Here is a 15,427-nt window from a genome sequence, read left to right on the forward strand (position 1 = left end):
TAACTACAGTCTTTATTTGGGTTTTACCAGTTTTTTTCACAAATGTCCCTTTTCTGTTGCAGGATCTATTTAGGATCCTTAATTGCATTTAGATATGATCTCTCTTTAGTCTTCTCTAATCTGTGGTAGTTCCTTAGTCTTTGCCTTTCACAACCTTGACTATTTTGAAGAGTACTGTTCACTTTACTCTGTAGAATGCCCCTGATTTGGGTTTATCTGATGTTTTTTCATGATTCCATTGAGATTATACAATTTGGGCATCCAATAAGGACGATGCTATCAATAGCTCATGCTTATTTTATTCCCTACAGTGTGCCAGGCATTTGAACTAGGTACCTCAAGCATTTAAATTTTACAGTTACCCTATGAAATAATACTATTGTAATCCTCACTTGACAGATAAGGGAACTGAGCCTAAAGGGTTAAGTATTCTCTGTAGGCAGCTGGACAAGGGAAGCTGAGTAATACGTCAGAATGTTGTTATTGCAAACATGGAATTAAAACAAGTGAAGTTAGAGGAATTGAAAATTTAATATGATTTGTTGCTGAATTGGCTCATAGTAGGGATGAATTTTCTATTGAAATCAGGATAATTATAGCTATTATGTATTGAGTGCTAGCTATGTGCTAGGCATTGTGCCAAATGCTTTTCTTGCTTTGTTTCATTTTGTCCTCTCCCAAACCTTGTGAGACATAGATACTATTTTTGTCTCTATTTTACAGATGAAAATTCCTCTAATCTCTTGCCCAAGGCCAGAGTGCTGGTGAGTGGCAGAGCCACCATGTGGATCCAAGTTTGTCTTAACTCTAAAGCCTGTATTCTTAACCACTTGGCAATGCTAACTGTCCTCCTTCCATCTTCTTAGTAGGGATGAATTTGCCAATGGGACTAGAAAACATGATATTTATGGGCTTGGATGTAGACACTGCTTGGTTGTGGACATTACCAAATACATGTTTGCAACTCTCGTTATTTTATACCTCAGTGGTTGGTCAACCCCATTCTTTCTTTGGGTATATTTCAAGCAGGTTACAATCTGGTCTTTCAAGTCTGGGATTTTAACGCTTAACTTAGTAGGCACTCTTATTTCCCTTTTATTCAAATTCTTGAGGGAAGCTTCTTTATAAACTCCTTAGACTGACAAAAATAGTAAAATCTCAGAAATAGGCAAATCAAGGGAGATAATGAAATCACCAGAATGGGCGTTTAACCGTGGAGTGTAAGGGAAGCTTTCCTGGAGAAAATAGTTTAATTTTGCATTTGAAGGGTAGATAAGAGCCACAAGAGGAAAGTTGGAAAAACCATCTGGAAGAGGGAATAGGATTAGCAAAGGCACAATTTCTTGATGTTAGAGATTTAAATTTAAAAAATAAAATTATGAAAATATTAAAACAATAGGTGACTCTGTAATCCCACTGTTATAAAAGATTTTCAAAGCGTGATATCAAAGACAGAAGCCATAAAGGGAATGACAAATACATCTGATTACATAAAGATTTAAAAAGCTTCCATAAATAAAAACCTATCATAAACAGAGCTGCAACAATGACAGCCTGGGAAAATTTTTTGCAATAAATTTCAGTCTATATTTGCTGTCATTAATATATAAATAGCTCTTTACAACTCAGTTGAAAAGAACACACCAGCTGAAAAACAGTCAAAGTGCACAGATGGTCACATCCCAAAAGAAGAAATATGGCTGGCCAATATACCTGTTAGAAAATAGTTTAACATTTCTGGTAATCTGAGGCGTGCAAATTGTGTGTGTGTGTGTGTTTTGCTTGTTAAACACGTGATAATTACCAAATGATAATGACCTGTTTGTCAGGTTGCAGCAGAAAACAGATCCTTGTATATTGCTGGAGGGAATAGCAATTTAAATAATTTTTCTGGAGGGCAGTTTAGCATTATGGGTCAAAAGCCTTCAAATGGATATTCCCTTTGAAGATCTAGACTGTCTTCTATCAATGTGGGCTAAGGAAATAGTAAAGGAACTGAAAATTTAGATGTAATTTACATGTGCAACCAGAGGATATTGGTTGAGTAAATTATTGCATATCCATATAATTGAATAAAATGAAGGTATTGGAAAATGAGATAGTAGAAGTGTAGTAATTGACACAAATATGTTCAGGGTACAGCTTGACATAACGCACAAGGCTGTCATGCTGGAGAGGTAGGTAGGATCCAGAGCAAAGAAGGCCTTGTCCGCCATCCGAAGAACCTTGAGCTTTTTTGGTAGGTAGTGGCAAGCCATGGAAGGATTTAAAATGGCAGATCAGAGGGGCATTTTAGATAGATCCCTCTTGTAGCAGTGTGCCTGGAGGCAGGAGACCAGTAAGGAAATTATTGCAGTGGTCCTGAAAGAGATGATGAGGGCCCAAGGGTATGAAGTAGATGGAGTCATAGGACCAACTTTGGGCAGCCCAGAGAGTTAATCTTCCTTATGGTGGGTAACAGTCATAAGCACTTGGCCTCAGCGATCCCCAGATAGCTATGTGCCATCACAGGAGGTGCTGACAGGAGAACTGGAGCTTGGGGAGATTGTGTGCTAGGCCAAACACCACTCTCCTGTACCTCTCTCACTCTGTTTCCCTTTCATTTAGTTTGCCCATATCCCTTCATTGCTTACCCTGGCTAGCCTCTCATTTAGGATGGCCTGTGGTCACTGGCCCTCCTTCCCAATTACATTTCTCATAGTACTAACACTTGCTCCAGTGTACAAAAGCTATCTTCTTTAAGTGCTATGAAAATGAGGATTGTTGAATGTAACACTGGGGTGGAGCAGAAGTGGATGGGAGGCTGAACAATGGTGGCAGTGAACTTGGGGCTGATATGACTGGGGGAACAGGAATGGGAAGCAGGCCAGGTGTTGGCTGAGACGTTCGGTAGAGAAGGTGGGAACCTGGAACCAGAGAGGTTCGCAGGTAGAGGATGAACTGGGATAACAGCTGATGCCTAGATTGGATGCTTAGGAAAGAACTAAAGGTTAGTACAGGGATCTTTCCTGAGGAAGCTGAGAGAGTGTGTGGTTTTGAATGGAACCGTGGATTTTTTCTGGGAAAACCAGCCAAAAAAGACCTCAGTTTTATAAGGATTGCAAGTGCCCACCAGACCTGGGGATGAGGCAGGTGGGAGCTATAATGAACCTGTCTTTGGGACTCTGAAACTCATCTATATAAATGCAATTTGCTGTCCAGTTGAGTTTGTGTTTTGAGATGTCTCACACTGTAGAGAGTAGATCTTATGAGCTGGCTGATGGCACAGGTGTGGGGCTGTTGGGGTGACTCCCTGTGTGCCATGTGGTCAAGGGCCAGGGCTAGAGTCTAAAGAAAAGGAGCTCTCATGAGCCCTGGTATGTGTCAGGTGTGAAGTAGAAAGTGCATTGAACTGGGAGTTAGGGGACCTGGGCTCTCATCAGAAAGCTTGTCAGAACCTTTTCCCCTCAGTTTCCTCATCTCTGAAATGGGATTTAATAACATGGTTCTGCCTGCCTCCCAGGTGATGGGAAAGTGGAAGTGCTCTGTAGCACTTCTCTATATGCTACCTGCTCATGCCTTTTGTTTCAGGTGCTGAGCTGGGCAGATGTCAGCATGAATGCAAAGTGCCAAGTTGGTACTGGGGTATGCTCAGATATATTCTCATCTTTGTACCATCCTTGTTTGAACTTCTAAGTCTCATCTCTTCCTATTCTATTTGCAGCCAAAGTGATAGTTTAGCTTTTCACCTCCTAGTCTAAAAATGCATGCCACCAAAATTTTCAGGCAGTTGGAAGCCAAGCAAAGAAGAAAGCAAGGATATTCAGACCAAGGCTGGGGGCCCTTGCACCTCTGAATTAAAATGTTAGTTCCATGTGGCTCTGTTGGCTAATGTTGAATATGAATGTGACTCTAGCATGACAGGGTGAAGAGGTTCAGTATCAGAAATCTGAGAAGTTGCTAAAGGAGGCCATGAGGTTTCTGGAAATGCAATATGAATAATCAGGAATCCCCAGATAACTGTGTACCATCATAGGAGGTGGAATGTAATGTAATAAATAATCTTTCAATCAGATACATTTAGTTATATCAAGTCAGCAGATTTGAAAAAGGACCCTAGAGGCCAGGCACAGTGATAAACCTGTAATCCCAGCACTTTGGTAGGCTGAGGCAGGAGGATTGCTTGAGGACGGGAGTTCGAGACCAGCCAGGGCAACATAGTGAGACTCTGTCTCCACAAAAAAATAAAAATAAAAATAAAAAACAAAAAAATTAGCCAGGTATGGTGGTGCACACCTGTAGTCCCAGCTACTTGAGAGGCTGAGGTAAGAGAATTGCTTCAGCCCAGGAGTTGGAGGGTACAGTGAGCTATGATTGCACCACTGCACTCCAGCCTGGATAACAGAGTGAGACTTTCTCAAAAAAAAAAAAAAAAAAAAAAAAAAAAAAAAAAAAAAAAGATACCTTCTATGCTGCTATGCTGATGATAGAAATAGGCAAGACAGAAAAGATGAAATGACTAAAGTTAGAACCATGACTGATGGAGGATAACAGGACAACCAACTGGGTTGAAACTGGAGGCTTGTTCTCTTTAGTAGTTTTCTGGGCTTCTAGCCTAGGGAAATTGTGGATCAGAACCAGTCAAATGGACTTATAAGGGAAATTTGTCCCCGAAAATCTGCTTACCTCCTCTTGTCTGTGGGTATAGAAAAGTAAGATTTAACTGTGGTGCCCAGTGTTGCATTTTTACATCTCTGTTTAGCATGTTGGAAGTGTCTTGGGTATTCCAGAAGCTCAGGAAGGCTGCTGGCATGACTCTGGTGACTCCAGAAGTATTGAGGACCTTTCTAAGGTGGTTGGGGCCCCTTCCTCTTCTCTGTGTACTGTAGCTTCTGAGTGTAGCCTTTGATGGGCCTGATGCTGGGTAACTATGTGCAGCCTCCAACTTGGTCCCTTACCTAAGGTGAGTAACTTTACTGCTGGATCAAGGGTAAAAAATACTAGCTTTGTTTATTTCTTGGACTGCTCCTGAGGGGTGGGATGGGGAGTGGGGATAAGTCGATGTTTGGATAATTGAAATTTCAAGTCTGTAATCCTTATCCAAAACCATTAAGATCAGATATATTTCAGAAATCAGATTTTTTTTGGATTTCAGAGAGGCCGTACAGTGCATGTAGAGTCTTTTACATACACTCCCAGTGGGGTTTGAGGCAGTACCCCGCAATTAAATACATTATTATTTTTATGGGAAACATATGAATATTCACCGTAAGTGGAAGAAATAAAGTCTATAAGTAGCCTCACCTCAATTCAAGTCGTATTTTGCTGTAACATTAGCTTTGAAGAAAACAAACTTTCAGTTTTTAGAGCTTTTTGGATTTTGGGATTGCCAACAAAAGATTGTGGACCTGTAATTATCATCGGCTTTGTATGTTTAATGAAATTGATCAAGGGAAAAGGCACATTCTTGACAGATATTTCCTTTGATGAGGTATCATGCAGGTGATGGACTCCTGACTGTGTTCTTTTTAAGACCCTTTCTCATTTTCATTCTTCTTCCTCTTCTTATTGGCAGGGATTCATGCAGGTGTCTTTCCTTATAGTGATTTTTCTTATAATACCCTTTTCTTCTAAATATGGACTCCGAGAGAACAGAAGAACCACATACTAAAGAACATACAAGTGATAAAGCCAACAAGTCCATAATGCAGATATCCTATATTAATAAGAGCTCTCAACAATATAGGGACACATGTCAACGATTTCTAAACCACACCATTAAGTCACTACAGGTGAAGAAACTCTACAAACATGAGTTTCATTCCTTTGTCAATCCTCAGTTCTGCTGAATGTTTTTGACTCCTGTAGTAGTTCAGTCCAAGGGCAAAAATTCAGCATCTCAGGCTACCAGGAGTGATTGAATCTCCTGGGACATTTGTGAAACATGAGGATTCCTGGAGTCCCATACTTGGGGAATCAGAATTCTTAATGGGGGAACCCAGGAATTTGTATGTTTTACAAGCTCTGCATAGGACTTTTTTGTTCCTCTTGATGTTTGAGCACCACTGCATGGGGGAAGGTCAAACTGCCACAGCTGCAGGTTTCCAAAGGCTGTAATCTGGGCCCATGTCACACCAGGTATCAGGGAACTGATTTGTCTGTTAGGACAAGGTTCTTTTTGTTTGGTTTTACCTGGGAGGAGAATGGAAGAGTAAAACCACCTAGACATGCTTAGAAACAAAAGAATCAATCAAAGGGAGGCTTGGAACCTGCGGGTGGCAGTTTGATAGGGTTGCCAGCTAAAATAAATACAGGACATATTTATACTAAAACTATTCATTGTTTATCTGCAATTCGAATGTAACTGGGCATCCTGTATTTTTATTTGCTAAATTTGGCAATGTTGAGTATTGATAAACCCACCTTCTCCCCTGGGAGGCAAACCAGATGGCATGGTGTGTGCGTGTTCCATGCTCAGAATCTATTTTTACCTGCCCTGGGTTAAATTTAAGACTGACTACTTGTGTCGTATTGAAACTGAAGCATTGAAATATTGAGTCTTCTCACCCTCCTTCTCCCTTTCTCATGTGTGTGCACACACACACACACACACACGCATGCATGCATGCAAGCACAAACATGTACCTGTTGCCTTTAAAAATTTTTATATTACATTATTGTGTTAGAGTTTTGGTTATTTTTTGTTATTGTTAAAGTAACATTGTCTCACTCTGTCTGGCATTTTTTCTTGCTAACCATTCTTAATTCTTCTTCAATTGCAGATCTTTCTCCTGGCCTGCCCTCCATGTCGGGGAGCTATCGTCGTCTTCAAGTAAGAGAAAATTGGCTTTTGCTCTGTTGCTCTTCAGAGTATTTTTGTCTGTTTGCTAACAAGACTGATAACACATTGCTGTGAACACCTTGGGATTGTACCATTTTGTCTTTGCACTTCCCAAAGGGATGAAGGTCTGTGAGGGCGTACTGAAACAGGGAAATATTGTTTGTGAAGACCTGGTTTTTGTCAAGCCGTCAAATCCTTTTTAGCAAATCCTTCCAGTAGGGGATGTATGGCCAAGGCGTGCTCCCTTGGAAGGTTGCTGCCCTGCTAAAATTTCTCTTGAGAGCATGCTAGGGGCCAGACAGCTTCCTTTCTCTCAAGAATCTTTGCTTTGTGAGCCTACTGCTCCACTGACCATATGGTTCTTCACATTGAAGGGCATTGTTCTTATGTTTTTATGGGGTTTTCCCCCCTAAAGTGCAAATTAAAGTGAGGAGAGGAAAATGTCCACTATTACAAGTTCAGACTTTCATAAAAATAGCAAGCATCAAATCTATTAAAGTATATTGCAGGCAAATAGTGTTTCTCTGAAGGCAGGTTTATTTAAATGAAATTATCAAGAGTCCTGGAACCCTCATTTTAACCGTGAGTTGTGACCACCTCACTTATCAAACCTTTTATTAGAGTTGCTAATGAGAAGCCAAATCGACTGAATTAATTTCATCTCTTTTCTCCTTCCCTGGCCCCGATTCTGGAGATGTTCCTGAGCAGTGAAATGGCTGCAAGCCAGAGGAAGGGAACAGGAAATAAAGAGCCCAGCAGATTCTTGGATAATTGAGAATGGTGTAAATGGCTTTCTGGTTTACTTAAGTCATTAAAGTGTTAGGTAGAGGAAAAAGGACCCCATTTGCTGCTTCAAATAGCTCCTTGAAATAGCCACTTAGTCTCTTGCCTTAGGTGAGTAACTTTCAGCTGCTTGAGGGATAATGGATCCTGATTTCATGTATTTCTTACTTGAACAGCTCCTAAGGGAAAGGGGTATTTAACCCTGTTTTCCTTCCTTGATTTTCCAAAATGAGCTCAATTATTCAGTGTAATGTTTTAAAAGTAACATTTATTGGTTCTATTTCATTATGAAAGTAACAATTCTCATTATGGAAAACACAGGGACACATAAGGAAGAAACATCATCCATCCCAAATCCAAGCACCAAGAGATAATTTTGCTTATTACCTTTCTTTTCTTAAGAAGCAGAGATCATATTGTATATTGAGGTGTTTACTGTATCTTTTCTAAATTTAACTTGGTTTATTGATACATTCATATAGGTGTGTAAATCATAAATATGATTGCTGGATTTTTTTTTGTAGTGGTTCTTTCTTTTCCCTTTTTTTCTTCAGCTCCTAGTTCTACCTTTCCACACTATCCCTTTGTATTACCAAAACAGTATGTATCTTTTCACATTTTACTCCATGTGCATAGATATACACATGCATACACACATACACACACAAGTTTTGGAATGTTTTGTTGTTGTTCATTGTTTTACAGAAATAGAATATTATATATACTTTAATATATCTTTTTCATTCTACAATATCTCATAGAAATCTATCACAGTCTATTGATGTAGCTCTTATTCTTTTATAATGTTGTAAAATATTCCATGAATGCACAATAAGTTATTCAGCCATTCCCCTATTAATGAACATTTACTTTCTTTGCACATTTCTGCCACTACATTCAATGCTTAAATCAACATGATTTTGTATACACCCTTATATACTGTTGCTTTCAGTTTAGATATAGATGTAGGTAGAGGTATATAGGTATATGGGAATGTTTAAATATATATTTATGTTAATAGATATCACCATATTGATTTATAAAAACAGGCTGTTATGCTACACTTTTTGCTTTTGTATGTAATATGTGAGATTATTATTTTCTTCTTATCCCTATCAGCAATAGGTGTTAATGGTTCTTTTGTAATTTTGACAACCTAATGGATGCAGTTTCTTGGCTACTAGTGAGTTTCAGTATTATCTCAATTTTTTGTCCAATTAAATTTGTTCCTCGAGTTGTCTATTCATATTATCTGCACATTTTCCTATGCGTTGTTTATATTTTTCTAATTTCTAAGACCTCTTTGTATATTTTAGATTTTAGCCCTTTGTCTATCATCATTGTTACAGATATCTTTCCCAAATATGTTTATATTGACTTTTTTTTTTTTTTTTAATTATTTTTTTTAGTAGAGATGGGGTTTCACCATGTTGGCCAGGCTGGTCTCGAACTACTGACCTCAAGTCATCTGCCCGCCTCGGCCTCCCAAAGTGCTGGGATTACAGATGTGAGCCACTGCGCCCAGCCTATACTGACTTTGTTGATGGAATATATTTCCATATAATTGTTTGCATTTTTATATCCAAATATGACTCTTTTCTTATATAGCGTCTGAATTTCAAGTCTTGGTTAAGATAGTTTTCTTGAAGATAGGTAGCCAGTTGTATTGGAATAATATATTAAATGATCCCTATTTTACCCTGTGATCTCTTTGCAGCTATTAAATGTTTTATATGCTAGGATCTACTTATGGATTCTGTATTCTGTTTCTTCTTTTTGTCTATTTGTGTACCCAAATCTCATATATTTGATTACATTAGGCTTTAAAAAATATTTTTCTGGGGCCGGGCACGGTGGCTCACGCCTGTAATCCCAGCACTTTGGGAGGCTGAGGCGGGTGGATCACTTGAGGTCAGGAGTTTGAGACTAGCCTGGCTAACATAGTGAAACCGCATCTCTACTAAAAATACAAAAATTAGCCAGGCATGGTGGCACATGCCTGTAATCCCAGCTACTCAGGAAGCTGAGGCAGGAGAATCACTTGAACCCAGGAGGCGGATGTTGCAGTGAGCCAGGACTGTGCCACTGCACTGCAGCCTGGGGAACAGAGTGAGACTCTGTCTCAAAAAAAACATAAAAAAAATTCTTGGCTATTTGTTGTCACTTGTTCGTACACACAAATTTTAAGATCACTTATATTCACCTACCTCTCTCAAATACTAGTGGAATTCTAATTAGAATTGCCTTAAGTATATATTTCAGCTTTTAAATTATATGGCTCCTTTTATCTAAGAAATGGTATTTCTTTCCATCTGTTCACGTCTTATTGTTTCAGTTAGATTTATCTTTTTCTTCATATCTGCTCTATGCCTTTCTTGATGCATTTATTCCTCAAGAATTAACAGCTTTTCTGCCAGGTGCAGTGACTCATGCCTGTAATCCTAGCACTTTGGGATGCTAAGGTGGGCATACTGCTTGAGCTCAGGAGTTTGAGACCATCATGGACAACATGATGAAACCTCGTCTCTAACCCCCCACCAAAAAGAAGAATTATAAAAAGAATAGAAAAAGAATTAATAGCATTCCCCCTCTCCCCCAACCACGCCGTAATGAGTGGAATATTTTTCCCCTTTCTATTCCTAAGTGCTTTTTGCTAGAATAGGAAAAGATTGTTGATTTTTAAAAATATCTTATATCTGGCTATCTTACCGAATTCTCTTGTTCTTGTAAATTTTATTTTAGTTTTATCTCTTCTTTTCCTTAGTCATACCAGTTATTTCATTTTCTTGTTGCATTTGCTAGAAATTCAGAGTTAAAAATTGTGCTGACGGGCTACTCTTGCCTAAAACTGATTTTAAATGGAAATATTTTCTGTACTCCTCCATATTTGCTGTTGTGTTTGTTAATAGTCTATTATACTTAAGTAGTTTTTACATTTATGTAGAGATTTTTAAATATTCATTTATTTATTTAGACAGTGTCTCACTTTGTTGCTAGGATGGTCTTGATCTCCTGACTTGAAGCAATTCTCCTGCCTCGGCCTCCCAAAGAGCTGGGATTACAGGTGTGAGCCACTGTGCCCAGCCAAGATTTTTTAAAAGAAGGAATGGTAGCTGTATTTTATCTAATGCTTTTTCTACATCTATTGATCATATGGGATTTTTTCATTTAAATTTTTGATACAATAAATTACATTGATAGATTTTCTGGTTTTGAACTACTCTTACATTATTGAAATACACCCGCTGATCATAGTATATTATTATTTTGATACATTGCTGGGTTCTATTTGTCAATATTTTATTTAGAATCTTGCTTCAATATTCCCTAGATTAGAGTCATGTTTTTCTTAGTGTTTTTTTCTTCAAGTTTAAGGATTGAGGCCAGGTGTGGTGGCTCATGCGTATAATCCCAACACTTTGGGAGGCTGAGGTAGAAGGATTGCTTGAGGCCAGGAATTCGGGACCAGCCTGGACAACATACCAGGACTTTGTCTCTACAAAAAAAAAAAAAAAAAAAAAAAAAAAATTAAAATTAAAATTAGCAGGGCATGGTGTTGTGTGCCTGTAGTCCCAGCTACTTGAGAGGTTGAGGCAGGAGGATCACTTGAGCCCAGGAGTTCGAGGCTGCAGTGAACTATGATTGTGCTGCTGAACTCCAGCTTGGGCTACAGAGCAAGACTCCATCTTTTAAAAAAAACAAGTTTAAGGATTAAAGTTATGTTGGCTATGTAAAATATACTGCAGAATGTTCCTTCTTTTTCTCTTGCCTGGAATACTTTAACTACCGTTAGAAATTATGTATCCTGGCTGGGCGTGGTGGTGGGTGCCTGTAATCCCAGCACTTTGGGAGGCTGAGGTGGTCAGACCACCTGAGGTCAGGAGTTCAAGACCAGCCTTACCAACATGGTGAAACCCCTTCTCTACTAAAAATGCAAAAATTAGCTGGGCGTGGTGGCAGGTGCCTGTAATCCCAGCTACTCGAGAGGCTGAGGGAGGAGAATCACTTGAACTTGGGAGGCGGAGGTTACAGTGAGATGAGATCGCACCACTGCACACCAGCCTGGGCGACAGAGACTCCATCTCAAAAAAAAAAAAAAAAAAAAAAGAAATTATGTATCTTTTAAAGGTAAGATAATCTGTGAAGCCATCTGGTCTTGGTGCCATTTTTCAATGGGTAAACCCTTAATCACCTTTCTGATGTGTTCTGTGGTAATCTATTCAAATCTTTTTGGGTCAATTTTGGTCGTTTGTGTTTTGCTGGGAAATTATCCATTTCTTCTAAATTTTCAAATTTGTTGCCAAATATTTAGTTGAGCATGTAGTATCCTCTTATTTTATAATTTAAAAATATCTCCTTATCTGTAGTCATGTATTTTTTCTTGGACTTGATCTTGTCTGTTTTTGTGTTCTCTCCTCTGTATATTAATCAGGTTAGTAAGCACTTATCTGTTTTTGGTTGCTACATAGAACCATGTTTTCAATTTATTTATTCTTTCTACCTTATTTATTTTTTCTACTTAATTTTCAGCTTTTATCTTCATTAATTCCCTCTTCTGTTTTTTTCTTACTCTCTCAAGCACAAGGACAAGTATTTATTCCTTTATTTATTTTTTGTCTTTTTTTTTTTTTTCCAATTTTTCTTCTAGATCCAAGGGTTACATGTGCAGGTTTGTTACAAGGGTATGTTGCACGATGCTGAGGTTTGGGACATGATTGAACCTGTCACTCAGGTAGTGATGAGCATAGTACTCAATAGGTAGTTTTTCAGCCCTTGTCATCCTCCTTCCCTCCCCTCTCTCGTAGTCCCCATTGTTTGTTGTTTTTATTTTATTTTTATTTTTTGACAGGTTCTCACTCTGGTGCCCAGGCTGGAGTGCAGTGGTGAGAACGTGGCTCACTATAGCCTCGACCTCTTGGGCTCAAGTGATCCTCCTGCCTCAGCCTCCCAAGTAGCTGGGACTACAGGCACTAGCTGTGACACCTAGCTAGGTAATTATTTTAGTTTTTGTAGAGATGGGGTCTTTCTATGTTGCCCAGGCTGGTCTCAAACTCCTGGGCTCAAGAAATTCTTCCACTTCAGCGTCCCAAAGAGCTGGGATTACAGGCATGAGCTACTATGCCTGGCTTGTTTTAACTATCTTTATGTCTATGTGTATCTAATGTTTAGCTTCTACTCACAAGTGAGAACATGTGGTATTTGATTTTCTGTTTCTGTGTTCGTTAGCTTAGGATAATGGCCTCCAGCTGCATCCATGCTGCTGCAAAGGGCATGACTTCATTCTTTTTATGGCTGCATACTGTTCCATGGTATACATGTACTATATTTTCTTTATCCAGTCCACCATTGATGGGCATCTAGATTGATTCCTTGTCTTTACTATTGTGAATAGTGCTGCGATGAATATACGGGTACTTGTATCTTTTTGGTAGAATGATTTATTTTCCTTTGAGTATATACCCAGTAATGGGATTGCTGGGTTGAGTGGTAGTTCTGCTTTTAATTCTTTGAGAACTCTCCAACCTGCTTTCCACAGTGGATATGAACTAATTTACATTCCCATCAACAGTATATATGCATTCCTTTTTCTCTACAGCCTCACCAGCATCTGTTATTTTTCAAATTTTTAATAATATCCGTTCTGATTGGTGTGAGATGATATGTCATTTTTTTGTTGTTGTTGTTGTTCTTTGAGACAGAATCTCGCTTTGTTGCCCAGGCTGGAGTACAGTGGCCTGATCTCGGCTCACTGTAAACTCATCCTCCCGGGTCCAAGTGATTCTCCTGCGTCAGCCTCCCAAGTAGCTGGGACTACAGGCACATGTCCCCATGCCTGGCTCATTTTTGTATTTTTAGTAGAGATGGGGTTTTACCATGTTGGCCAGGCTGGTCTTGAACTCCTGACCTCAGGTGAACTGCCCACCTCAGCCTCCCAAAGTGGGGGGATTACAGGAGTGAGCCACCACGCTTGACCTCATTGTGGTTTGATTGGCATTTCTCTATTAGTGATAAGAGATTTTTTCATGTGCTTGTTGGCTGCTTGTATGCCTTCTTTTGAGAAGTGTCTGTTCACGTCCTTTGCCCACTTTTTAGTCAGGTTATTTGTTTTTTGCTTGTTGATTTGTTTAAGTTTCTTATAGATTTGGGTTATTAGATCTTTGTCAGATGCGTAGTTTGTGAATATTTTTTCCCATTCTGTATGTTGTCTGTTTACTCTGCTGATAAGTTTCTTTTGCTGTGCAGAAGCTCTTTAGTTTAATTAGGTCCCACTTGTCAATTTTTGTTTTTGTTTTAGTTGCTTTTGAGGACTTAGCTATAAATTCCTTGCCATGGCCAATGTCAAGAAGGTATTTTCTGGGTTTTCTTCTAGGATTTTTATAGTTTGAGAGCTTACATTTAAATGTTTAAGTCATCTTGAGTTAATTTTTGTATATCATGATAGGAAGGAGTGCAGTTTCATTCTTGTGCACATGTATAGCCAGTTTTCTCAGCACCATTTATTTAATAGGGAGTTCTTTCCCCATTGTTTACTTCTGTTGACTTTGCTGAACATCACATGGTTGTAGGTGTATGGCTTTATATCTGTGTTCTCTATCCTATTCCTTTAGTCTTTGTATCTGTTTTTGTACCACTACCATGCTGTTTTGGTTACTGTAGCCTTGTAGTATAGTTTGAAGTCAGGTAATGCGGTGCCTCTGGGTTTGTTCTTTTTACTCAGGATTGCTTTGGCTATTTGGGCTGTTTTTTGGTTATCTATGGATTTTAGAATAGTTTTTTCTAATTCTGTGAAGAATGACTTTGGTAGTTTGATAGGAGTAGCATTGAATCTGTAGATTGCTTTGGGTAGTATGGCCATTTGAACGATGTTGATTATTCTAATCCATGAGAATCTAATACTTTTCCATTTGTTTGTGTTAGCTATGATTTCTTTTAGCAGGGTTTTGTAGTTCTCCTAGTAAAGATCTTTCATCTCCTTGGCTGGATGTATTCCTAGGCATTTTATGTTTTTGTAGCTATTGTAAAATGGGATTACATTCTTGATTTGATTCTCAGCTTGAATGTTATTGGTGTATAGAAATGCTGCTGATTTTTTTATATGATTTTGTATCCTGAAACTTCACTGAAGTTGTTTATCAGTTCTAGGAGCCTTTTGTTGGAGTCTTTAGGGTTTTCTAGGTATAGAATTATATCGTCAGTGAAGAGAAGATAGTTTGAATTCTTCTTTTCCTATTTGGATGCCTTTTATTTATTCCTCTTGCCTGATTTCTCTGGCTAAGCCTTCCAGTACTATGTTGAATAGGAATGGTGAGAGCGGGCATCCTTGTCTTGTTCCAGTTCTCAAGGGGAATGCTTCCAGCTTTTGCTCATTCAGTATGATGTTGGCTGTGGGGTTTTCTTAGATTACTCTTATTATTTTGAGGTATATTCTTTCAATGTTTAGCTTGTTGAAGGTTTTTATCATGAAGGGAAGTTGGATTATATAAAAAACCTTTTTATTTGACTATTGAGATGATCATATGGTCCTTGTTTTAAATTCTGTTTATGTGTCGAATCACATTTATTAATTTGCATATGTTGAACCAACTTTGCATCCCAGAAATGAAGCCTACTTGATTTTGGTGAATTAACTATTTGATGTGCTGCTGGATTCAGTTTGCTAGTATTTTGTTGAGGATTTTTGCTTCTATGTTCATCAGGGATATTGGCCTGTAGTTTTCTTTTTTCATTGTGTCTTTGACAGATTTTGTTATCAAGGTGATGCTGGCTTTGTAGCATGATTTAGGGAGGAGTCTCTCCTCCTTGATTTTTTTTTTTTTTTTTGTA

At 38.6% G+C, this 15,427-nt stretch overlaps 1 protein-coding gene across 10 annotated transcripts in view; it reads left to right on the forward strand.

The window, feature by feature from the left end:
- The window catches only part of TMEM164 (transmembrane protein 164), a 181,267-nt gene that overhangs the window by 57,621 nt on the left and 108,219 nt on the right, over positions 1–15,427 (forward strand). For 7 of the 10 annotated variants that reach the window (XM_016942933.3, XM_016942937.4, XM_016942929.2 and 4 more), the window contains one exon: positions 6,762–6,811. The exons of 2 other annotated variants lie outside the window; for them this stretch is intronic. In XM_016942933.3, the coding sequence (XP_016798422.1) occupies positions 6,762–6,811 (50 nt within the window). Of the gene's footprint in view, positions 1–4,741; positions 4,943–6,761; positions 6,812–15,427 lie in introns of those variants that run through there. One more of the 10 variants, XM_016942931.4, reaches the window with a different exon arrangement.

This window comes from Pan troglodytes, chromosome X, assembly GCF_028858775.2.
Source record: "Pan troglodytes isolate AG18354 chromosome X, NHGRI_mPanTro3-v2.0_pri, whole genome shotgun sequence".
NCBI lineage: Eukaryota > Metazoa > Chordata > Mammalia > Primates > Hominidae > Pan > Pan troglodytes.